The 25,497-nt window shown below is 44.6% G+C and overlaps 1 protein-coding gene across 7 annotated transcripts in view; it reads right to left on the bottom strand.

Annotated features, from left to right (window-relative positions):
- WDR59 (WD repeat domain 59) overlaps nt 1-20,780 on the bottom strand; it is an 81,024-nt gene extending 60,244 nt beyond the window's left edge. For 4 of the 7 annotated variants that reach the window (XM_081807361.1, XM_081807363.1, XM_081807362.1 and 1 more), the window contains exons 1-3: nt 20,623-20,780; nt 7,624-7,673; nt 2,639-2,774 (exon numbers count right to left, since the gene is read on the bottom strand). In XM_081807361.1, the coding sequence (XP_081663487.1) occupies nt 2,639-2,774; nt 7,624-7,673; nt 20,623-20,676 (240 nt within the window). In that variant the 5' untranslated portion in view covers nt 20,677-20,780. Of the gene's footprint in view, nt 1-2,638; nt 2,775-7,623; nt 7,674-19,167; nt 19,283-20,622 lie in introns of those variants that run through there. The other 3 variants (XM_081807366.1, XM_081807367.1, XM_081807364.1) reach the window with 3 other exon arrangements.
- Nucleotides 20,781-25,497: the final 4,717 nt, after the last annotated feature.

Raw genomic sequence — 25,497 nt, 5'->3', positions numbered from 1 at the left:
AAAGACATACAACCCAATTCCAAAATGAGCAACGGACTTGAATAGACATTTCTCTAAAAAAGGTCTACAAGTGGCCAATGGGCACATGAAAAGATGCTCAACATCTTTAGTCACTAGGGAAATGCGAATCAAAACCATAGTGAGATACCATTTTATACTCACTAGGATGGCTGTAATTTATTTTTTATTTTTTTTTTTTAAGATTTTATTTATTTATTTGAGAGCGACAATGAGAGAGAGAGAGAGCATGAGAGGGGGAGGGTCAGAGGGAGAAGCAGACTCCCTGCCGAGCAGGGAGCCCGATGCGGGACTCGATCCTGGGACTCCAGGATCATGACCTGAGCCGAAGGCAGTCGCCTAACCAGCTGAGCCACCCAGGCACCCCTAGGATGGCTGTAATTTAAAAATTAAAGAAAAAAGGGGCGCCTGGGTGGCTCAGTTGAGCGTCTGCCTTGGGTTCGGGCTGTGATCTCGGAGTCCTGGGATCGGCCCCTGTGTCGGGCTCCCTGCTCAGCAGGGAGTCTGTTTCTCCCTCTCCCTCTGCTCCTCCCCCTTGCTTGTGCTCTCTTGCACGCCCTCTCTCTCTCAAATAAATAAGTAAAATATTTTAAAAAATAAAAATTAAAGAAAAAAAACCAGAAAACAACAATTCTGATGAGGATGTAGAGAAACCGGAACCTTCATCCATTGCTGGAAGGACTATAAAACTGTTCAGCTACTGTAGAAAACAGTCTGGTCCTTCCTCAAAAAGAGAAACACAGACTTAGCATATGACCCTGCAATTTCACTCCCAAGTATATACCCAAAAGAAGTGAAAACAAGTACTCAAAGAAGTACATGTACACACATGTTCATTTATGCCTTATTCACAACAGCCAGCCCAAAATGTCCACCAGTGAATGAACCGTTAAACAAAATGTGTTACGGCCGTACAATGGAAGAGTATTCGGCCATAAAAAGGAGTAAAGCACTGATTCATGCTACAACGGAGATAAAGAAGGCAGAGACAAAAGGCATGTATTGTATGGTTCCAATTATAGGAAATATCCAGAACAGATAAATCCACAGAGACAGAGCACAGACTGGTGGTCGCCAGGGGCTGTGGGGAGGGAGAATTCGGAGAAACTGCTGAATGATAAGGGGTTTTAATTTGGAGTGATGGAAATGTTTGGGAACTAGAGAGGGGCATGGTTGTATAACATTGTGAATGTAGTAAGTGACATTAAATTGTCCATTTTAAAGTGAATGTCAAAAAAATAAAAAGAAAAAAGAAAAGAAAAGAAAACAATTGCCCCCCCAAAAAAAGGGTTATCTCACCACTTATAAACAAATGTAGTGTTAATCCACTCGGGCCAAGTACTGACTGGTCAGCCTAAAGCAGTGGTTTCTAATCAGGGGCGATTTTGCTTCCCAGGGACATTTAACAATGTCTAGAGGCATCTTTGGTTGTCATGAATACGGGGAGGGCAAGGAGGAGACGGGGACTTGGAGACAGAGGCCAGGGATGCTGCGTGATCTCTCACAATGCACAGGACAGCCCCTGCCACAAAGAATTATCTGGCCTGAGATGTCACTAGTGCCAAGGCTGAGGACCCCGGGACCAAATGTCAAATGATCAGGGGCTGAGGGTGAGAGGGAGAGAGAGTCCTAGAGGTATAAGCCAACAAAAAGAGCATTGCTCCTAACATACAGGAAAAGGGTTGGGAATGGAAAAGCAGGAGACTGGCCCTCCCTTCTCCTTCAGAACAGTCCCCTAAACCAGCTCCACCTCAGACGTCTATGGTGAGAGTCAGACAGTCAGATTCTATTTTGGAAATGACAGGGAAGAGCAGCTTTTTGTTCCTTCTGAAGCTGACAGCGTTGCTCTTCTTTCTTTTTCCTCAGACGCTTTCCTCTCTCAGACTGTCATTTCTGGTAAGAACAGACCCAGACAGCGCCGTGAATGGTAGCATCTCCTGGATGATAAGACGGGTTCTTTTAAATACCGTCCTCCCGGCCCAGTGCAAAAGGAGCCAAAGGCGTAGATTTCTAATTGTTCTAGGAGAATAGGATGCTAATAGAGAATCTGGCGAAAGATCCCAGAGATGATCTAGCCCAGATCCTTCTTCAGTCGTGAATCCCTTCGAAAACCTAATAAAACGTATGCATCTTTTCCCTGGAAAAATTCACATATAAACAGGAACATAAAATCTCAGGGGGTTAGCTGATCTAATGAATCCCAATCAAGACAGAATCCCTTCCTTTGAGTGGAAGGGTGTGTGGAGTCCTCTGATCCCTCTGAAAGCAATGAACATCACAGTCACTGGCCAGTTACCTTCCTGCCAGTGAAAACAGGTTCTTATCACACACAGAAATGGAGGCATCTACTCATTTCCCTTTCAAAATCTGGAGCCACAGAAACACAAGATCCGACACCACAAATGCCAGCAAATCTGCTCATCACATCTAGAAACACACACATGCACGCATATGTATATATATGTCAGTAATTTGCCTCAATCTTCCTTCTAGAACCATCCATACTTCTTCTCTGCCTGAGAAGTGATGGTTACATTCTCTTTTCTACATAGAACATAGACCTACTGGCCCCAGCTCACACTTTTAAAAGCCTTTTCCTGCACTGCTTAAATGAGCTCACCGAAGCTGCAAAATAGTGTGCGAAGCTGTCATGAGGGTTCCACTGCACAGCTCCAATGTCCCATTTGCTCTGGCGAGAGATCTTTCGGTGACCTTCGAAAGGGGCATCTAGATTAACGATGTATAAGAATCGGCGGCTAGGAAAACAACATCAACATTATAACGATGTAACAGCATTAGCATTAAGACATTTGGAAAAGTACATTTGGAATTACATATGGTTTGCAAACAGCGCTCAAAAAAACCCCAGATGTGTATGACGTTCATCTACTCGGAAAGGCATACGACAGACAAGAGGGAGCCACATCCCTGTGCGAGCCTGTCTTCAGACATGGCCTTCCCCCTGGATCCTTGGAAGTCTGACATCTGCCCACCGGACTCAGCACCAAGCCTCTCTGGTGTTTCCCAATCGCCCCACTAGGGTTGGTCCCTGTGTCCACACTACTCCTACTATGCAGTTTGCTTTGTGAGGGTAGCATTTATCTCTGTAGTACAACTACTGATGGTAAGGCTTCGGTCCCGAGCCAACTGGCTGGAGTAGGGACCGTGTCTCCAATCTCTGCAGGTCTCTCCTCACCAGGCACAGTGCTCTGCATTCAGTAAACGTGCGCTACACACATCACTCATCTCTTGGTCAACTATCCAGGAGAAAATCTCAAATTCCCTTACAAGTTGCCGACCTGGTGAAAGCAACTAAATTAAGTCTGTTGGGAAGGAAATAGTAACCAATAAAGTAATAGTGAATATAACATATTAAGCACTGATAATGTTCAAGGTGCCAATCAATATAAAGGCTCTGAAAACAGGAGTGTCCTGTGTTCACCTATCTTCCCTTTGCTTTAAGTGAAAAATCCTTGGTGTGTGAATCGACATCTCAGCAGCCATTAGCTGTCGTTAGAGAACACGCCAAGCTCCTGGGTATCACTGAGGATAGGTGGGCTCGATGAAGAAAAAGATTAATCATCCCTGCTCAGAGGAGATAGGAAATGCAAGTTAAAATGGCACGTCAAACTCTAGCAGAAACCCGACAAGAGAGGCTTAGGGGGGAAGCAGGAAAACACAGGCAAGACCCAAATTCACAGAACTTCCGGAACTTCTGGTGCAGAACAAAGATCTAGAATCTCTGACCCCCTCTGAAGGAATCACCTGATCCTGTAGCAGGGAGGATGGCATCTTTCCATTAGCACCAACAACAGGAAAAAAGGCCGAGAGCTATCCATGTGGGGCGCGAGTCAAGAGGGAAGGTCAGAGGCATGACAGAGCAAAGGGAGACCCACAGAAAGCAAGCACTTCAGGATAAACACATCTGATCGAACATACATGTGTATCTTCATTCCTCCATGAAGACCCACGAAAGTAAGAGTAAAAACGTAAAACACAGAAACCCACAAAGACAAAGACAAAGACAAAGAGAGAGGAAGTGAAGAGCACAAGGACAAATGGTAACTGATGGAAAGAAAGCAAACACCCACATGCCTGCAAAGGGGATGTGAATGAGAGGGAAGCTGATTCACGCTGCAGAACTCAAGCGAGCCCAGGAGCTGGAGGCTTTGGCCTACGGGCAAGGGGAACAGAGAGGCTGCAGAACCAAACGCAGAACAGAACAAGCATGGTTTGAAAGAGCACTAAGGAGAGTGGTTTATGCACACCCCAGAGAGCCAGGTGACCACCTCTCCTTCACCCGGCTTGAGGGGGGGACGTGCTTTAGAGAAACTACTTGACGGGAGCCCCAGGCCTGGGACAAAAGGCATAGCAGCGTGTGAGGATGAGGAGCTGTACTTAAAACAGGGCACTGAGGTGGGGTGTGAGGCCTCCCGGCCTCTGCTCTACTCAGTACTCACAACACTGAGCTTTCGTCTTGAGACAACAAGTGACAAGAGGATTCTTCTCAGGGGAAAATGACCAGCCCAAGAAAAAAACAAAAGCAAACAAGTTAACAACACAGAACCCAGGAAATAACAACATCTGGGTGCCCGCCAAAAAAAGGGGTCTGGTTCCCACCTGATCTCCCTCCAGTGAACCCCACCGTCACACATGTAAACTGATCACTCTTGGACAGTAACAGAGAGCCAGTGAGTATCAGTCACCAGAGGAAACATGAAAGACAGGCACCAACATGATCGAAAGAAAAAAAGGAAATAAGTAGTGCAGAGGAAAGAAGAAACCTAGAATGAACATTGTCAGAGAGGTAAAAGAAGACAAGGTAAAGAACAGAGAACAAGAGAGAGCTCCTAGAAATGAAAAGCATAACCGAAATAAAGAAATCTGATCGAAGAGTGGGAAGTTAAAGCTGAAGGAAACTCCCAGAATGCGAAACAAAAAGGACCAAAAGAAAATTCACATAGGATATCCAAATAGGACTAGGAGCAGCTCCAGAAAGAATGAGAGCAGGAAGTAGAGGGGTGGAAATTACCAAAGACGCAGTACAGGAAAACTTCTCCAAACTGGAAGACACAGACTTCCAGAATGAAAGGGCCTTCCAACAGTGCTAAAAATTACTCTGGATCTTAATCTGAATGGGGATCGCATGGGCGTATATATTTGTAAATTTACTTGAGCAGTTCACTTAAGTACATACTTTATATATTTTCTTTTTTTTTTTTAAAGATTTTATTTATTTATTTGAGAGAGAGAATGAGAGAGGGGGAGGGTCAGAGGGAGAAGCAGACTCCCTGCCAAGCAGGGAGCCCGATGCGGGACTCGATCCAGGGACTCCAGGATCATGACCTGAGCCGAAGGCAGTCGCTTAACCAACTGAGCCACCCAGGCGCCCCCATACTTTATATATTTTCAAGTTCAATGTAAGAATACGAAATGGTGAACCTTTAAGATTATGTTGAAAAATAAGATGGATATATATGTATCTAAGAGCACACCAAAACAGGAAAGCTTGCCTGACTTCCAGTGAAGTGATCCCATTCCCTCCTAGGATGCTACAAATAACAATAGCCACATCAGTGAATGCAGAAAAGTCTAACATTTGAGACACAGTTATCCCTTAGCACCTCTGTATTTTATGGTTGTTAATATGACCACATGATGCCAAGTATATATTACGTTTCTGTTTAGATAAAACAAGGAATGATGCATAAAAAAGAGGGGCTCTCCAAGTGCCCAGCACAATGAATGAAAAAAAGACATACACCAAGGCAATCACAGTAAAAATTTCACATACCTGGAGGTACAAGTAACACTAGAGACAAAGATAGCATTTGAAAGCTTCCAAAGACAAAAAATAGGTCACATACAAAGTCCAGAATCAGAATGGTATAGGACCTTTCAAAATTACTCTGAGAAAAGAACCCCAAATACTGATTCAGCCCAAAAACGGTTATATAACTAAATTGGAAGGAGGGGGGAGGTCATGTAAGGGACACACAGAGGAAAATAAAAGTGCTAAATCCTCATCTATTTTAAGAAGTCAATTTGTTTTGGGGCACCTGGGTGGCTCAGTCGTTGAGCGTCTGCCTTCAGCTCGGGTCATGATCCCAGAGTCCTGGGATCGAGGCCCACATCAGGCTCCCTGCTCAGCGGGAAGCCTGCTTCTCCCTTTCCCACTCCCACTGCTTATGTTCCCTCTCTCGCTGTGTCTCTCTCTGTCAAATAAAGCAATAAAATCTTAAAAAAAAAAAGAAGTCAATTTGTTATATCTATGATGGATAAATCAAGATACCGAGTATATGTGTACTATTTGGAACAATGGAGGCAACCCCAAAGAAAAAGCTAAAAGAGTCTCAATTAGTTGTTTCTAATGAGTGGGATCAGAGGTAAGGAAAAGGTGAGGTAGGATTCTGCTGTCTGACAATATAATCCTTGTAATGCTATACTGACTTTTTCAATTATATATATGTATTTCCTTGATTTTAAAAAACCAGGTTTAAAAACTGAGTAGTTAATGAATAATATATCCCCAAAACCACTGACTTGCACACTTTAAATGGATAAACTGCATGATCTGTGAATTTTATCTCAATAAAGCTGTTTTTTTTTTTCCTAACTGAGCGCAGAGGCGGCAGTAAAGAGACATACCAATTGCTCCTTATCTGTGCATCCAGTATGACGTAAGAAAATGGTAATGGTAACTGTCTCTGGGGAGGGGGTCAAAAGGAAGAAGGAAAACTTACTTCTCACTGCATAGCCTTTTTAATTATTTAAATGTCTGCTACATTTAAGGTAAATTAAAATATTATTTCAAAATAAAACAATGAAATAGAAGATAATTCATTAATCTATAAGTGGGTTTGGGGGCACCTGGCTGGCTCAGTTAGTAGAGCATGTGACTCTTGATCTCCCGGTTGTGAGTTCGAGCCCCATGTTGGGTGGAGAGATTAGTTAAAAAAAAACTGATAAATGGGTTCATAAACAACTAAGTTAATGAAAATACAGCAAACTCAGAGAGGTCGTGAATATGAAAGGCGAGGGGAGATTCTGGCCATTAAGTAGCAGCACACTGGTACCATGGCGGAGTGATGAGCAAATGTTGGGATGGCGCTTAGTTGTCAGAATCTTAAAAATGCTGGGCCAGAAGACACCACAGAAATTATGTAGCTTGATTTCTTCATAACGAAATCAAATTCCTTCACAAGAAAACCGAAGTCCAGGGAGGCCGAGTGGATAAGTGTCCCGGGACTCACAGTAAATGGCAATGCCAAACTAGGACCCAGATGCCCTCAATCCTGGTAACTACCTGTGAGACCACAGCAGACCTACAGAGTCCGGGCAATACACAGAAAACTGCAATTCTAAGACCAAAGTACCAGTCACTAAAATTTAAAAGGAATTTTACTGCTTACATGTTAGGGCAGAGACAAAAATAAATGCCAAACAATCCCTCTAAGTACCCCCCCGAGGTCACTAGGAGAGCAGAACAAAGCCCTATGACCACAATCCTTAAAGAGAAAGAGTATTTTCCAACTTCCCAGAAACCTCCTTATTTGCAGTTTCTTCCCAGAAATCGCAGCAGGGGAATGCTGCAAGCTCACTTACCCGGAAAGCACAGCATGCTGCCCAAGACGGTCCACAGACATTGCAGTTGCCTGAGAGAGAGAACACACGTTCAGTTTTGCCCGCGAAGCCAGCTTAGGTTGGAGAAGACACACAGGTAGTCACCTCAGGGTCTTCCTCTTCCTATGGCCCAGCTAAGTCCCCAACTGGCAGGTAGGATCCGTTGCTTACAGGGGACGCTTTTACCCCCTTCTAATCCTCACCCAATCTCACACTCACCTGCCACAATAGGGTGGTTGCTATCTGTTCCCCGATACCAGGATTACCCACAAGCAAGCTGGCATATTCTAAATTGAGAAGACATAATCTAAGACCCTTAGGGAATCTAACTACCTCAGAGCTAACAGAGCCCCTTCCAAGCAAAACTTAACCTAGGACATCACACATGCACACACACACCACCCCACACCACCCCACCCCCATGCCCTTCCAAAGGCCATGGCTCCTCCTCCAAGCCAAATGGCAAGTGGTAATATTCAAACACCACCCGTGCTGAATCTATGGTCATAGTCTTGTTATTGAGATGCTCAGCTCCCATTTAATCTGAGATTTCTAGCACATTCTAATGATTTCCATTTCCCAGGTCTCCCAGTTCCTAGGGAGCACCATCTTTTCAGGATCCAATGTCCAATTCCCAAAAGACCAGACTGAATCAAAAGAATTTACATTCAGCTGAAGCATGAGGCTGACTTTAATCATGGCAGTTATAGCCCTAAATTCTCTTATTTGGACAAGTCCAAATCCTGCTGCATTCTCAGGATATTACTGCACACTCTCATACATCCTCAGAAATATGTCACAGGTAATATCGGGGACGAGAAGCCAGAGCGCTCTCACTGGAGGCTAAAAAGTGATTGTTATGCATCCTTCATCCCACTAGAGTCGTGAGCAGAGAAAAACCCAGCTGGAAAGGCAGGCAGTGAATGAGATGCAATTTCCACACTCTTCTGAACAATTTAGAGACAAAGGTATGAAAGAAGGCAAGATGGTTCCTCCAACTAGAGGTAGTACAATCTTTCTAGAGGGTGTGTGGTAGACAGCAACAGAAAACGGCTCCAATATTCTGGGATTTAGCAGACGTGATTAAGGACCCAAATCAGTTGACCTTAAGATATAGAGTCCTGAAACAACCCAAATGGCCATGAGCAGGTGAATGGCTAAACAAAACATGGTATACACATACAATGGCCTACATACTATGGTATGGATGAACCTTGAAAATATTATGCTAAGTGAAACAAGCCAGGCACAAAAGAACAAATATTGCATGATTCCACTTACATGAGGTATCTCAGATAGGTAAATTCATAAAACCAGAAAGAATAGAGGAGGCAGGGAGTGGGGAATGGGGAGTTACCGTTTAATGAGTACAGAGTTTCTGTTTGAATTTTTTTTTTAAAGATTTTATTTATTTGACAGAAAGAGAGAGAGCACAAGCAGGGAGGGCAGCAGGGGGGAGAGGGAGAAGCAGCAGGGAGCCAGATGCAGGACTGAATCCCAGGACCCCAGGATCATGACCTGAGCCAAAGGCAGACGCTTAACGACTGAGCCACCTAGGCGCCCCCAGAGTTTCTGTTTGAGATGATGAAAAGTTCTTGAGGGTTGTGGGGAGACAGAGAAACCCAATCCCATCAGCCCTTTAAATCTAGGTCTAGAGGTCAGAGACAGAGGCAGTCAGAGATTCTAAGGGTGAGGCATTTAACATGAGGAAGATTTGCTAGCTGAGGCATTTAACATGAGGAAGATTTGCTAGCTGTGGAGAAGGTGGGACCGCACAGCAAGGCCCTGAAAATGACCCCTAAATTACAACCAGCAAGAAAACAGGGACCTAGGGGCATCTGAGTGGCTCAGTCAGTCAGGTGTCTGACTCTTGATTTCAGCTCAAGTCAAGATCTCACAGTTGTGGGATCCATGCTGAGTGTGCCTCTGCCCTCCCCCCAACCCCCCAACCCCGCTCTTGGGTGCTCTCTTTCCCTCCCTCAAATAAACAAATAAAATAAATCTTAAAAAAAAAAAAAAAAAAGGAGGGGCGCCTGGGTGGCTCAGTCATTAAGTGTCTGCCTTCAGCTCAGGTCATGATCCCAGGGTCCTGGGATCCAGCCCCGCATCAGGCTCCCTGCTCAGAGGGAAGCCTGCTTCTCCCTCTCCCACTCCTCTGCTTGTGTTCCTTCTCTTGCTATCTCTGTCAAATAAATTAAAAAAGAAAGAAAGAAAGAAAGAAAAAGAAAGAAAGAGAAAGAAAGAAAAGAAAGAAAGAGAAAAGGGATGGGGCACTCATCTGGCTGAGTGGAAAGAGCATGCAACTCTTGATCTTGGGGTCATGAGTTTGAGCCCCATGTTGAGTGTAGAGATTATTAAAAAATAAATAAATAAATTCAAAAATAATAAAATAAAAGACATCAATCCTATTTTAAATAAATAAACAATTTTTTTAAAAAGGGGCGCCTGGCTCTGACTCAGTTAGTTGGTAGAGCATGTGACTCTTGATCTTGGGAGTCATGAGTTCAAGCCCCATGTTGGGAGTACAGCTTACTTAAAAAAATGAAAGAGGGGCGTCTGGGTGGCTCAGTCATTAAGCGTCTGCCTTCGGCTCAGGTCATGATCCCAGGGTCCTGGGATCGAGTCCCGCATCGGGCTCCCTGCTCCGCGGGAAGCCTGCTTCTCCCTCTCCCTCTCCCCCTGCTTGTATTCCCTCTCTCGCTGTGTCTCTCTCTGTCAAATAAATAAATAAAATCTTTAAAAAAAAAAAAAAGAAAGAAAGGAGGGGAGGGAGGGAAAGGAAGGAAGAAAGAAAAAGAAAACAGGGACGGGCCTCAGTCCTATAACCCCCAGGAACTGAATTCTGCCAACAACCTGAATGAGCCTCAGTAGATTCTTCCTTAGGCAACTGAGCCTCCAGATGACAACCCAGACAACTGACACCCGGATTTCAGCTTAGAAGACTCTAAACACAGAAATGAGCCAAGCAATGCCTGGACTTCTGACCCAGAGAACTGTGAGCTAATAAATGGGTATTGTTTAAAGCCGCTAAGTTTGTGGTACAGTGTTAACAGAGAGTGGCCTGGTAATAACAATGATGATAATAAAAGTCAAGGCTTTGACTCAAAAATTGCACCTCCAGAATCCATCCAAAACACAGAAAAACTTTTATACAGAGAGTTGCTTATTTCATTTTATCTACAAGTAAATGATGTGTATTTACATAACAATATTCTCAGTGTTTAAAAACCACACAGAAAAAACCCAGGAGCCAAAACTGCAAATAGAGTATCATAACTCACCATATCACCTTATCAGAGGAAGTTCTTTTTAAAAAATAAGACACAAAAGCCCACCTAACAGATGTGTCCCTACTCCTATCCCAGAAAAAAGGGCCAACATCATGTTCATAGCACATTAAGGAGGGTCATGCTCGGCTGTCCCAAAGGGAGAATGGAGAGGAAGAGAAGGGCACCTAACCAGAGTAAAGCTGGTGCTCCAGGGCGGGGGGACAGGAGTCCCCCCTGGAGGCTTCCCCACCTTAGGGCACCAGGCAGGGAGCAGCTGAGAGATGCTAAGTCTGGGAGTCAGGGGGTTAAGAACCACGGGAGCCACATGATCCCACTGCAGGAGAGGGAGCAGAGCCCCAGTGATGGCTGAGAGAGAGAATTCCCTTGCTTGCTTGCTCATGCTACTTCAGTGGCTCCCACAGTCCACAGGTGAAGGACAACACCCTTAGCATGAGCGTAAAGATCACTTAGACCTCTCTTCGTCTCACTTCCACAGCCTGACTCACGTCTCTCACCTTCCAACCCCATCCCAACACCCCCGCGATGATAAATTCTTTATTATGAATTCCCTCTAGACCTCCAAATTCAAGCAAACACCACCCTCTCACCTCTGGACCCCCACACCCGCTACTTCCTCTGCCTGGATAACACTTCTCTCCCTTCTTCACCTAGCCAATTCCCTCTTGTCCTTCAGGATTCAGTGCAGGCTCATCCCAGAAAGTTATTCTGACCCATCCCTCTTGTACACACCCAGTGGGTCACCTGTGCTTCCCTTGTGCTTCCATAGTACTCAAAGCTTATCTTTACACAGTACTTGGGATACTTTATAATAATCCTCTATTTACTGATACATCTCCTCCATTTGACCTCAATTGCTTACAAGTAAAAATCAACTCACTAGGGGCGCCTGGGTGGCTCAGTCGGTTAAGCGGCTGCCTTCAGCTCGGGTCATGAGCCCAGGGTCCTGGGATCGAGCCCCGCATCGGGCTCCCTGCTCGGCGGGGAGCCTGCTTCTCCCTCTCCCACTGCCTGCCTCTCTGCCTGCTTGTTCTCTCTCTCTATCTCTCTGTCAAATAAATAAATAAAATCTTAAAAAAAAAAAATCAACTCACTAGTACAATGCCTGGCACAGCCCATGGTATGTACTGAATAAATGCGAGCTACCAGACACAACATAGGTCTTAAAAGTTTATGCTGCACAAAAACTTGTACAGAAACGTTCATGGCAGCATGAGTCCTAACAGCCAAAAAGCAGAAACCACCCAAATGTCCAACAGTTGATGAATGGATAAACAAAATGTGATATATCCCTACAATGAAATATTAGTCGACCACAACAAAGACTGAACTTCTGCTACATACTACAATATGGATGAACCTTAAGAAGAACTAAGTGAGGGCGCCTGGGTGGCTCAGTTGGTTAAGCGACTGCCTTCGGCTCAGGTCATGATCCCGGAGTCCCGGGATCGAGTCCCGCATCGGGCTCCCTGCTCAGCGGGGAGTCTGCCTCTCCCTCTGACCCTCCCCCCTCTCATGTGCTCTCTCTCTCTCAAATAAATAAATAAAATCTTTAAAAAAAAAAAAGAAGAACTAAGTGAGGGGCACCTGGGTGGCTCAGTCGGTTGAGTGCCAGACTCTTGATTTCGGCTCAGGGTGTGATCTCAGGGTCATGAGATGGAGCCCTTCCTCGGGCTCCACGCTCAGCAGGGAGTCTGCTTGAGATTCTCTCTCCCTCTCCCTTTGGTCCTCCCCCAACTCCCTCACGCACGTGCTCTCTCTAAAAAAAATAAATAAATAAGTAAAATAAATTAATCACGAAGACCACATACTATGTGATTCCATTTCTATGAAACGTCCTAATAGGCACATCTATAGAGAAGAAAGCGGAACAGTGATTGCTTAAGGCTGGGGTAGCTGGAAGACTGGATGCTGACGGTTAAAGGGTACAAGGTTTCTTCTTGGGGTGAGGAAAATGCTCTAAAAATGATGGTGGTACTGGTTTCCCTCTGTGAGTACACTGAAACCCACTGAATCGTGTACACTTCAAGCAAGTTAATTATACGATGTGTCAACTATATCTCAATAAAACTGCTACCGATAAAAGGCTTATGCTATAACATTTTCATCTTTTAGACAACGACAGGTAGGATACTTTACAATGGTCAGGTGACAATGAATTTGGAGATGGACTGCATTACCAATCCATTTCGGATTTACAGTTCAATTTTCGTACAAACACAATGATTCTCTCAGAAAGTTTATCTCTCTGGGAAAAATCTGTAATATACAGCTTCATGAGACTATCTTTCTACCCTGATTCAATGCAGAAGAAAGCCCCTCTATAGAGACCACTGCTATCTGCAGAACAAAATCTCGATTTGAAGGGACTAGGAAAGAAATCAACTCTTCCTCTTTCAACCCCAGCTGAATTAGAAAGAGCTGTTCAAAAATATGAAAACACTTTGCCTGTTCATCCTTCCACATGATGCAAAATGGGAAACATCCAATCAACACAAGTCAGAGCTAGGTCAGGTCCCCAAAATCAGTTTGTCACATGCCTGAGCAACGACTGTAATGTAACTATCAGATCTCATAGAATAAAATCACAAATTAAAACCAATGGACATAAAAAGGATCAGAGCATTTCAAATGACAAGATCCAGTCTCTTTAAATCAGAGACAGACACTGCTGCCGAGGCTGTTTTTAAAACCATCCTCATATAATACCTTCTAGGTTTGTATCCGAGGTTGTGTTCACACACTCAGCACAATGGGTGCTTTCTGGGAAGTCTCACTCTTTATTTTTTTTTAAAGATTTTATTTATTTATTTGACAGAGAGAGAGAGAGCACAATAGGGGGAGTGGCAAAGGGAGAAGGAAAAGCTGGCTCCCTGCTGAGGACCCTGGGATCATGACCTGAGCCAAAGGCAGATGCTTAACCAACTGAGCCATCCACGCACCCCGGGGAAGTCTCCCTCCTTAAAATGAGAACATCCTCGCATTCTCGCAAGCTGAAATGGCACAAATTGGGTATGACTAGGAAAATCACCTAACCTTTCTGAGTCCCAGGTTCCTCATCTGTAAAATAAGAAAGTGGATGAGCTATCTTCCAAAGGTCCTTTCAGCTCCATAAGACTATTTTGTCAGGCTATGCGTTGCTTCCTTACACAAGTTGTCTAATATAATCATAATCATTAACACGTATCAAGTACTTAACATATGCTGGTCACTGTGCTAAGTGCTCTGTGTTGACTACCTCATATAACTGTCACAGTAACTGTCAGGTGGTGTGCAGAAAAGAGTAGAGCAGGCATGAGACTGCTCACCTCAGAAAGGCCTGCTTGCAAGGCTGGTTCTTGGCTGGTGTCTGGGAACTCGGGATTTGGAGTGTTCCCACCATTCCCTAACTGATAAGAATGGCTCACTGTACCTACACTGTGTGTACAACGTGGTTTATGCTGAGCTCCTGCTGCCCTTCTGGGGTGTGGAGTTGTGGTTCACGCTAGCCACAGGGTGCTTACGTGACCAACCCCAAATAAAAACCTTGGGCACTGAGACTAATGAGCTTCCCTGGTCACATTTCCTACGTATTGCTATAATTCGATGCTGGAGGAATTAAGCATGTCCTGAGTGACTCCATGGTAAAAGATCTCTTGCACCTAGTTTCCTCCAGACTTTACTCCATGTGCTTTCGCACTCTGAATTTGCTTTGTGTCCTTTCACTGCAATAAATCATAACTGCAAATACAACTGTGAGTCCTCCTAGTGAAACTAGACATAGTGTGGGGAATCCTGGACACAGGTAGATACTATTATTCTTGTTTTATGGATAAAGAAACTGAGGCTTAAAAGGAACTAACTTGCGGGCGCCTGGGTGGCTCAGTCGGTTAAGCGACTGCCTTCGGCTCAGGTCATGATCCCAGGGTCCTGGGATCGAGTCCCACATCGGGCTCCCGGCTCAGCGAGGAGCCTGCTTCTCCCTCTGACCCTCTCCTCTCTCATGCTGTTTCTCTCTCGCTCGCTCTCTAATAAATAAATAAATGAAATCTTAAAAAAAAAAAAAAAAGGAACTAACTTGCCCAAGATCGCATGGCAGAGATGACATAACCTGGATCCTAACACTGGCACTGCAGTACCAAACCCCCGAACACTTGGCTGTACCCTACTCCTCCCCCATTCTTCACTGCATTTTCATATCAAAATTTCTAGAAACCAAATAATTTGCAGGATTCACAACATAACAGTCACTTCCACCAAAAACAGCCCTACTGTGCCCTTCCGTTCCCACAGTTTCCAAAATGAACTTTTAAGTGAAACTAGAAAAGCAGGGACCAAAGCTGGATGGCTCCAGGAAAACGTCTGGACTATTAACTATTCATAACATTCCACTTAGCTAAAAAATTCACCAAGTTGTGTTTTGTTTGTTATTTTGTTTACTTAGAGCAGAAAAAAAAAAGGCCTCAATTTTTTTTTTTTTAAGATTTTATTTATTTATTTGAGACAGAGAGAATGAGAGAGAGCACATGAGAGGGGGGAGGGTCAGAGGGAGAAGCAGACTCCCCGCTGAGCAGGGAGCCCGTGCGGGACTCGATCCCGGGACTCCAGGATCATGACCTGAGCCGAAGGCAGTCGCTTAACCGACTGAGCCACACAGGCATCCCTATTCAAAATATTTTTTTTTTTAGATTTTATTTATTTATTTGAGAGAGAGAATGAGATAGAGAGCATGAGAGAGGGGAGGGTCAGAGGGAGAAGCAGACTCCCCGCCGAGCAGGGAGCCCGATGCGGGACTCGATCCCGGGACTCCAGGATCGTGACCTGAGCCGAAGGCAGTCGCTTAACCGACTGAGCCACCCAGGCGCCCAAAAGGCCTCAATTTTTATCTATCTGGAAAAGTCACAATAATGCTGAGACTAATAAGTCACCCACCATTAGGGTAGCAGGGAACACACTTTCTGCTGAGATGCCTCATTTTTCATTTCAAGAAGCAAGAAATTGAGTAGCAAGAAAAAAATTACTAGAGAATGTCTCTATGAACCCAGGATATAGATTTTTCTTAAGAAGACTGAAAAAGCACAATCCATAAATTCAACTGCATCAAAAATACACTTCTGTTCATCAGAAGATAATACAAAGACAATGAAAAGGGAGACTATATTTGTAACACAGGTAACCAACAGAAGATTAGAAACCAGAAAAAAAGGTTTAATTCTTCCAAATCGATAAAAAAGAGACAATTCAATAAAAAAGGACATAAGACATACACAGGCATTTCATGGAAGAAATACAAAGCCAATTAAATATATGAAAAGATATTTATCTTAATCAGTAATCAGGGAAATACAAATTAAACCCAACAAAGGTAGACCAGGAGTGCCTGGGTGGCTCAGTCGTTAAGTATCTGCCTTCAGCACAGGTCATGATCCCAGGGTCGGGAAAGCCTGCTTCTCCCTCTCCCACTCCCCCTGCTTGTGTTCCTTCTCTCGCTGTGTCTCTCTGTCAAATAAATAAAATCTTTAAAAAAAAAAAACACACACACACAAAAAGTCAATTTGACATTTTGTGTGTTTTAAATATACAGTACTTCCTTATTTTCTGGCACTACAAGATGCTTAGCTCTTATCATGTATATTTCCTGCTGTAGTCCCCAAATTAGCCATTTCTCTAAGGATCCCTGGTTTCTTTTATTGGAGAATGACATTAGAAACCAAGATCTGGTGTTAGATGTGCTCACTGCTCTTGGGGTGTTGTTGCCTCTAGGTACTCTCATCTGACAAAACAGGAAATGTACGTGTGTACTAATCCATGTGTATACATATATCCGTAAATATTTCCATATGTAATCATCGGCATCTATATTAAGCTGAATATGAGTTCATACTTAACATCTTCTACTCCAATCCATTATCACAAGTGACATTGGCTCCACCCTTTGCTTATCGGTAACCTCCCACTCTGTGAGAAACTGGGTCCCCCTGCCATCCTCCATCCATTTACTTACTTGTTCATTCCAAAAGACACGTACAGTGGTTTCAAAATTGTTAACCTGAGCACAGTGCTTATGTACAGTTCTTTTCCCCTTTAGTGTTACAGACTCCACTAAGGCTTTCATCATTTTTTTAAAAAAGATTTTAAGATCCCAGGACCCTGGGATCATGACCCAAACTGAAGTCAGATGCTTAACTGACTGAGCCACCCAGACACCCCTAGGTCTTAAAGTTAGGTTTTAAAAAAATCAACTTGATATTTTATCACAGCTTTAATCATAATCGCCAAAAAGTGGTAGCAACCTGAATATCCACAAACAGGTGAATGGATACAGGCTGTGGTCTCTCCATACACTGGAATACTACTGGTGGGCAATAAAAAAGACCAGACTAACTGATGCTCAACAACATGGGTGAATCTCAAAGGCACTGGGTTAAGTGTGAGAGGCCAGGCTTAAAGGGTTCTATACCGTACATTCCTTGTCTTACAGAAATCACCTCAGCAGCTGCCAAAGGAAGTGCTATACGTTAACTGTGGTGCTGGTTACAGGACTATATACATTGGCAAAACTCAACAAATTGTCCACATAAAAGGGGGAATTTTATTGTACATTAATTATACTTCAATAAACCTGGTTTAAAAAAAAAACTGCTCTGGCTCTGTGGAGGATGAATTGGAAGGCAGCATAAAGCTAGGGTGCAGGGAGAGTGGTCCCTGAGTAGGGCCAGCTACTTTGGAATACTGAGTTTGAGACATCCCACAGATGCCAAAGCGGAGACATTAAGCAAACTGTTGCTATGAGTTCAAATTCCTGTCTTCATCACAATCTCTTTCTGAACTGTTTCTGCTCTTCCCGTTGGTTTAGAGATTTGTGAACTGCACATTCCGCCATCTTACCTCTTTGCCAGGGGAAACGATTTCAACTCCAATGCCCTTTCTAATAGCACAGCCACTTGATAAAGTGGCTATTTAAATGGCAATTAATTCAATTTTAATTAAGTTAAAAATGCAATTTCTCAGTTGCACTAGCCCCATTTCAAGTGTCCAATGGCCACATTTCCATCATCACAGAAAATTCTATTGGAGACTGTTGCTCTAGAAAGTTATCTCTAGGGGCGCCTGGGTGGCTCAGTTGTTAAGCGTCTGACTTTGGCTGGGGTCATGGTCCTGGGTTCCTGGGATCAAGCCCAGCATCGGGAGCCTGCTTCTCCCTCTCCCACTCCCCCTGCTTGTGTTCCGTCTCTAGCTGTGTTTCTCTCTGTCAAATAAATGGATAAAATCTTTAAAAAAAAAAAAAAAAAGAAAGTTATCTCTAAGTTTTCTTAACATTCATCGATTCCAGGGATCACTTCAGAGTAGTTGGCAAGTACCACAGGTTCTTTGCTATTAATGAGTGACAGTAAAATCTCAAGGCATGGTTTTATAAAAGTGAATGACACTTGTAGAAACTGCAGAAAAAAATTTCACCTTTCAGGCTGGGCTTTTTCTCTGAAAAACCAAAATGCTTTAATTTTTTAAAAAATGATTTTTAGAAGAGGCAGGGGATTTTGAAAAGTATATTGTTCTGTCCTCCCTTTTCAGAAAGACAATATGAAGAGTTTTGATTTTTTCTTTCTACATGAATAAAGTTAATAAAGGGGGTCTAGATCCCTTCCAGCTGCCACCAGAAACAACCACAAAACCATGCTAATTCAAACTAAGTCGTACCCTTCCAACTGAATAGAAAAATCAGAAAGAAAAATAGAGGCCCCCGCAAGGCAGTTAAATTACCCAATTTACTTTGTTCTCTTACTATGACCACTGCTGTTCAGGCTTAATTATTTAATATTGCTTCATACATCCTAATATATGTGTCAGCACCCTCTCTGCAGGTCTCTTCAATTACAGCTCTGTACAGAGACTACCTGGGTTTCTCTGAGAATTAAAGCATTTGCAGATTAGTAGCTTCCAAATTAATAGGCTCAGAGGTAACTATACATGACTCTGTTACCAGTCCCCAGTGAAAGCAATTAACAAGAAGGGTAACAGGAATGTGGTGCTTTTTCCCTAGGAGTCTGGCGCCTCCCATGGGACAGCAGGCCTCCCAGAGACACCATGCTGACAGTGCAAAGTGCCCTAGAATCCTTTAATCCGAATGTTGCTGCTCAAATTCTCCATGGGGGCTATGTATCAGAGGGAACCACAGAGCAAACCGGTGGGTGGCTCCTCCACTCATTAATCTTTATGGCAAAAAAAGGGATGCAGTTTTAGAAAGAAGAAACCACATCACCCCTTGTTGTAATCCAGATTTGCCTTCAGTACAAATCACCTGAGTACTGATACAGTGTGCAGTGTTCTTCCAGCAAGGGCTCAGTAAATTCTTGTTGCATAAATCCGTGGATGGAAGCCTGGTACACAGAAGGTAGTCAATAAATATTTGTTGAATAAATGGAGAGAATCACCCAAGACACTGTCCAGGTGATGGGGAAGGGGAAATGGGGTATTTATTATGAAATTACTGTATGACAGATTGCTATAATATGAAGCAAAGTACTGCAAAGAACTAACAAGAGCCCTGGGGCCAGATGCCTGCATTCAAATCCAATTCGGCCACATAATGGGAGGCCTTGGCCAAGTCACTTGAGATCAGCCAAACAGGGATCATCTCCCCCATTTGGAAAAAAGGAATAACATCGACTTATCTTGGTTCTTTCATGAATTAGAAAAGGTAAATGTAGATAAATCACTTAGCATAAGGGCTAGCATTAGGAAGGCACGAAATACAAAAATGGTTAAAAAAAAAAATCCCTAGTAAATGCTAAAGTAACTTGAGGCTAACCACGTGCCTGTCACTGTGCCACATATCCTCAATATATCATAAAATTCGGGGTGCCTGGATGGCACAGTTGTTAAGCGTCTGCCTTCCGCTCGGGTCATGATCCCTCCCTGCTCCACAGGAAGCCCGTTTCTCCCTCTCCTACTCCCCCTGCTTGTGTTCCCTCTCTCGCTGTGTCTCCGTCAAATAAAGTCTTAAAATATATATATATATATCATAAAATTCTCACGGCAGCCCTATGAGGCAGGCACGACCCTCACCTTCAGACAGGTGAGAAAGCTGATGCGCTCAGAGGAGATGGCAGGCTAGGGCTGAGCCCGGATTTCGAACCAGGGATTCGAACCTGGGCAATACGTTCCCCGCACACCCCTATTCCCTATCTGGTATTTTCCACTATTCTAGCATCAGCAGCCACCTAAAGCTGCGAAACAGGCACTTTATAGTTTTGTGTTTCTTTTAATGGAATCCACTCCAAAGTCCTGTGAGGGAAGGTTACCTCCACGCAGCTGAGGCTCAGAGAAGTTCTGCGACTTATCCAAAGTCACTAAGCCTCGAGCACCCAGCCTCGCAGAGCAAACCCTCTCGCTCACCACCCAGGTGTTGGGAAGCCTCTCCTCAACACTAACTCGCGCGCAGTCTCTGCGCTCTGGTGTCCCAAGGCAGACCCTAGTCCCCGGACCCCCGCGGGGAAGCCCCATATCCCGTCCGTGCCCGCCCCAACCGCCTCCAAAGGTCATCAAGACTCCCCTCGCCCGCTCGGGTCTGACAGCTCCGGGTCACCCCCTTATCCCTCTTCCCCAGCCCCGGCTGGAGGGTCGCTCCGCCACCCCCGAGACGGACCCGGCAGCGTGGGGGAGGGGAACGGATGAGGGCGCATGCCCAGAGGGCTCCATTTGGCCTCCGGCTCACCTGGGAGTCGCGGAACTCCACCACCACGTTCTCGCTGCTCCATCGCGCCGCCATCTCCTGCACCCGACCGCCCCCGCCCTAAGACTGCGCGTTTCCACTCCCCTAAACCCGCATTCCCGGGCTCGGTGAGCCCCACGCAGCCCGCGAGTAAGCCCTGCCACGCCCCGTCCCCCTGTTCCGCCAGACCTCAAACCATTGGCTGACCCAAACACAGGCTCCGCCCCCTCTACCAGCTCCTCCAATTGCCGCACCGCACCTACCCAAAAAACAGGCGCGCCCCCTCCACTTCCGTCACTCGGTCTCAGTGACCCTCGCTCCCCGCAGCTTTGCAGGCACACGCCCCGTGCCGCAAGCTCTACCGGGAGTCGTAGTCCGAGGGTGAGCAGCGAGTGAGTAACTCGCGGAGAGCTCGCGAGTGCGGGTTTGGCGAAGGGAGTCAGTAGTGTATAGTAACAAGCTGAACGTCAGAAGCAGATGAGAGAATCCAGCGGTTTTCTATGAAGCCAGACATTGAAGAGATTTGCCACTCTTCCCACTAAAATTTTTTCATTTTAGGAAACGGATTTTTTTACTTACAAAATGTATTATTAATATTAATGTGCATTAATATTCAAGTGAAATCATGAAAAAATATTTTTTAAATTCTCAGTTTTAATTTCTAATAGTTATGTGGTGCCTGGGTGGCTCAGTGGGTTAAGCATGGGACTCTTGATCTCAGCTCAGGTCTTGATCTCAGGGTCCTTAGTTCAAGCCTCGAGTTGGGCTCCATGCCCAGCATGGAGCCTACTTAAAAAAAAAAAAATAGGGGCGCCTAGGTGGCTCACTCAGTTAAGTGTCTGCCTTAGGCTCAGGTCATGATCCCAGGGTCCTGGGATGGAGCCCGGAATGGGACTGCCTGCTCAGTGGGGAGCCTGCTTCTCCCTCTCCTGCTCCCCCTGCTTGTGCTCTCTCTCTCTCTCTCTGTCAAATAAATAAAATATTTAAAAGATAATAAAAAATAATAATAATAAATAATAATCCCTAATAGTTACTTACTATCAGTAGATACAGCCCACATAAAAGTTTGGCGGGGAGGGTCCTTAACAATATTTAAGAGCGTAAAGAGATCCTGAGATCAAGAAGTTTGAGAACCACTGTGCTAACAGTGTGGTGAGTGCTGAGTTCTCTTCTTCTGTCCCACCCTTTCAAATCTTAGCTTACCTAGCTTAGCTTCAATTTCTTTATGAAAAGGAGAAATGACCTACTTTGTTAGTTTGGTTCTTATAAGGAGTTAAGCACAGGGCCATTAATGTAGTCAATACTCTTGCTCTTGTTAATATTACCACTATTTCTATGTACAAGTCCCTGAGTGAATAGAGATGAGAAAGATTACCTTCCTTCCCGGAGTCTTGCATGGAATGGGGAAAGAAAGACATATCAACAAATTAGGGTGACCAACTTGCCCAGGAAACCCTTCCGTCCAGACAAAGTGGGACAGTTGGTCACAGTACAACAAGTGTACACAACAAGGGAGAATGAATTGGGTTTTATAAAAGACTGGCAAGCAATGTGCGGGGAAAGGACAGCCTAAATAAGAAACCCGATGTGGCATCCTGAACAAGGTGACATTTAAGATTTTCAGTATAACATTAGCATTTTCATAGAATACACTATCAGAAAAAGCATTTCAGCACTGAAAGTGAACAAAGACCCTTAAGGGTGAAGAGGGGGGATAAGTTCCAAAGATAAAGCAGTTCCCCCAAAAACAGTCACAAACCTGTGCTGCTTTCTTTTCCTTCAGAATACACATCACAATTTGTAATTCAATATCTGTTTGTTTAAATATTTTCAAGCTTCGGGAGGAGAGGGACCAGATCTGTTTTATTCAGCCTTGCATGCTGACTACACATCAAGGCACTCCCTATTTGTCCAATTAATGAACGGGAAAAGCATATAGATTCAGGCCCGCAGAGTACGGTCTAGGGGAAAAGGATGCCTTCTGTGAAACCAAAAGTAATTTCTAAAACCATGCAAGGTCTTCACTTGTAACCTCTTTACACCCACAAGGGGATACAGAACCACAACATGTTCTCCTCAAAACCCTTCACCTATTAGTTATTCTCACACACTGCAGCCCTTTAAAAACTCCTCTAGCCCTGGCCTTCACCCTCCTGTAGTGGCCTTTCTTCTTGCCTCCCAGTTTCCTCCCAGTTCTCTATCACAAAAGGCCAAAGGCTGCTCTGGAAAGAAGGGCTTCAGCTCTCCCCAGGAAGGGGAAAAACTGCAAACCAGGTTCAAGACCAGAGAGAAGGAAAGATAAAGAATACTTTCTTTTTTTTTTTTTTAAAGATTTTATTTATTTATTTGAGAGAGAGAGAATGAGAGAGAGCACATGAGAGGGGGGAGGGTCAGAGGAAGAAGCAGACTCCCTGCCGAGCAGGGAGCCCGATGCGGGACTCGATCCCGGGACTCCAGGATCATGACCTGAGCCGAAGGCAGTCGCTTAACCAACTGAGCCACCCAGGCGCCTGATAAAGAATACTTTCTATGCACGTTCACGCTGTCACATGGGAATAAATGAATCCATTTGTTTAACATGCCATATTCTTACTTGTTTATTTGCCTACAGCCTTGGATGTAGTAGGTGCTCGATAAATACCTGCTAAGTGACCAGCAAATAATCAGGTATGGCTATAACTTAAGGGTATATGACAGGATGTAGCAAGAAGTACGCTAAAAAAGCTGGAAAGGGCTAGTGAGGAAGGCCCCTGCTTAGGCATTTGAGTTTTATTTTGGAGATAGAGAGAGAAACAGGTATTTCAAAGCTCTCTGTCTATATATAGCTTGGTAATCTGTTTCCCACTGGAACTGGTAGGATTGCCCTCGCCTGAGCATTTCTGCAACCCTCCCCCACTCCCACCTCTTTACTTCGTATTTGTCTAGTTCTCAAAATCTGCTTGTCATGGTTCGTAGGCACAGAAAGTACTTCGGGTTTCAAGTCCTTGGTGCTCTCTGTTCTTTCAGTGTTTTCCCTCTTAGATGTGAAAAGGGCCCCGGTAGAATTTTTGAGAGAAGGAGCATGAGCACCTTTCATACTGCCCCCGGGGTCCCTTCCTTTTCTATCTCCCACCCACACTGTCACCACAAAAGAGTGGGGACTCTGGAGCTAAATCTAGAGCTCTCTGGCTCCTCAATTGCTGTGTGCCTCCGAGACCCAAAGATGAATGAATGTCCTGTCTCAATCAGAGACTGGGGACTGTTGGGGGTCCCCTGTCAAGTAGATCTCAACTTGCTGACCAGGTTACAGGGCTCTGATCACCAAAGCAAGCTCTTTCCAGAAGGTCATTTGCCAGCCACGCCACAGGAAGGCAGGGGACGTGCATGGTCAACCCAGAAATCCAGGGCTTCGGCTGGCTGTTATCAGCAGCTACCCTTGCAAGTTTAAACTCAGATCCTTTATCTTTCTAGGCCTTCGCTTCCTCTTCTGCAGAATGTGGAGTTAGCTGACCCCTCAGTCTCTTTACATCTGGGAATCTTGGAATCCTGCCCTGAGCCCCACTAGTAATTTTCCTCTCCATCAATCAACAAATATTTGTGGACGTGCACACATGCTCGTGCTCCTCGCTTTGTGCATTTGGTTGCCCATTGCCCTGGTTTCTCTAAGTTTTCTCTTTTCCAGCAAAATAACACAAATGTAAAGAGCTCTGAGAAATCTGGGGGGAATTTTCTTACTGGGAGACATTTATCCACCCCCAGAGGCGGGGCTGGGGCCTCCCTCCAAAGCCGTGGCTTAAGAAGGAGGCCACAGGTTTCCCAAGGCTTCTCAGGAGCAGGCCCCAGCTAGCTGTTTCCCTCATTTTCTGAACCTTTCAGGAACCTCCCAGACTCTACATTCTCCCAGAGATGTAGCATTATTATGCACTGGCATTTGTATGCTTTGGCAATACCCAATTTATCAGCCCTTTCTCCTGTCAGTTCTGGTAGGTTGGATCAGTGGTTTATTAACCCTGTTTCACAGCTGAAGAACAGCCAGGAAGCAACTCTACCCAGGGTCAGTGAGAGCAGGAAGATAAAAAATAATAAAACAGAGTCCTAAATCTATCGGGGACCCTTTCTGCATCTGATCGTCTTGCATCGAGAGCATCCAAAATGACTTGACACCTCCCCAGACCCATTAACTTTGAACCAAGAATCCACAGGAGAAACTTGCAGCAAAGCCCATACTGGACTCTCAACGCAACAAATGACAAAATGAAACTAATCGGAGGCTGCAGGTCTCCGTGGATGCCTGTTGCTCTGCCATGAGTCACTGTCCCCAAGATGTAAAGGGTAGAGTCAAGCTACTGAATGAAGAACTTTCCCTGCTCTGTATTTTAATATTGTAATTTCAAAGGAAATTTGTTCTTTAATAAGTGCACAAGGAGATAAAAATGGCACTGCCTGAGAAAGGCTGCCCACCAGAGTCCCACAGGACACCTAAACCTAGTGTCATCACACTGCGGAGAGTCGAGGCTTCACCCACAGTTCAGGCTCTCAGGTGTTCCGTGGTGCCAGGTGGGAGAGAGGCTGGCCTCTCATAATCAGTAGACGGGAATATAAACCTTAAAGGCAAATTCTTAAGTTACGAAAACAAATAGAGCTGTTAAGTGGATCTACTCTTTTTCACCCATTGACGAGCATTCAGAGAAAATGAACTTGTCATCCAAAGGTTCCTTGATGAGCGTGTTCACTGGAAAGCTTAGAAGTCCAGCTCTGTCCCTACTAGCCAGGTGACTTTAATGCCCATGTGTAGACTTTATCTCTCTGTCTCTCTCAATTTACATGGTTCCAACACTAAAATACAAAAAAGTACATGATGAAACAAAATCTTTGTCATGCATCCTGTCACTCCACCGT

This window comes from Leptonychotes weddellii, chromosome 16, assembly GCF_054177405.1.
Source record: "Leptonychotes weddellii isolate Sample4059 chromosome 16, ASM5417740v2, whole genome shotgun sequence".
NCBI classification, from domain to species: Eukaryota; Metazoa; Chordata; class Mammalia; order Carnivora; family Phocidae; genus Leptonychotes; species Leptonychotes weddellii.
This window is presented reverse-complemented; position numbering and strand designations above follow the sequence as displayed.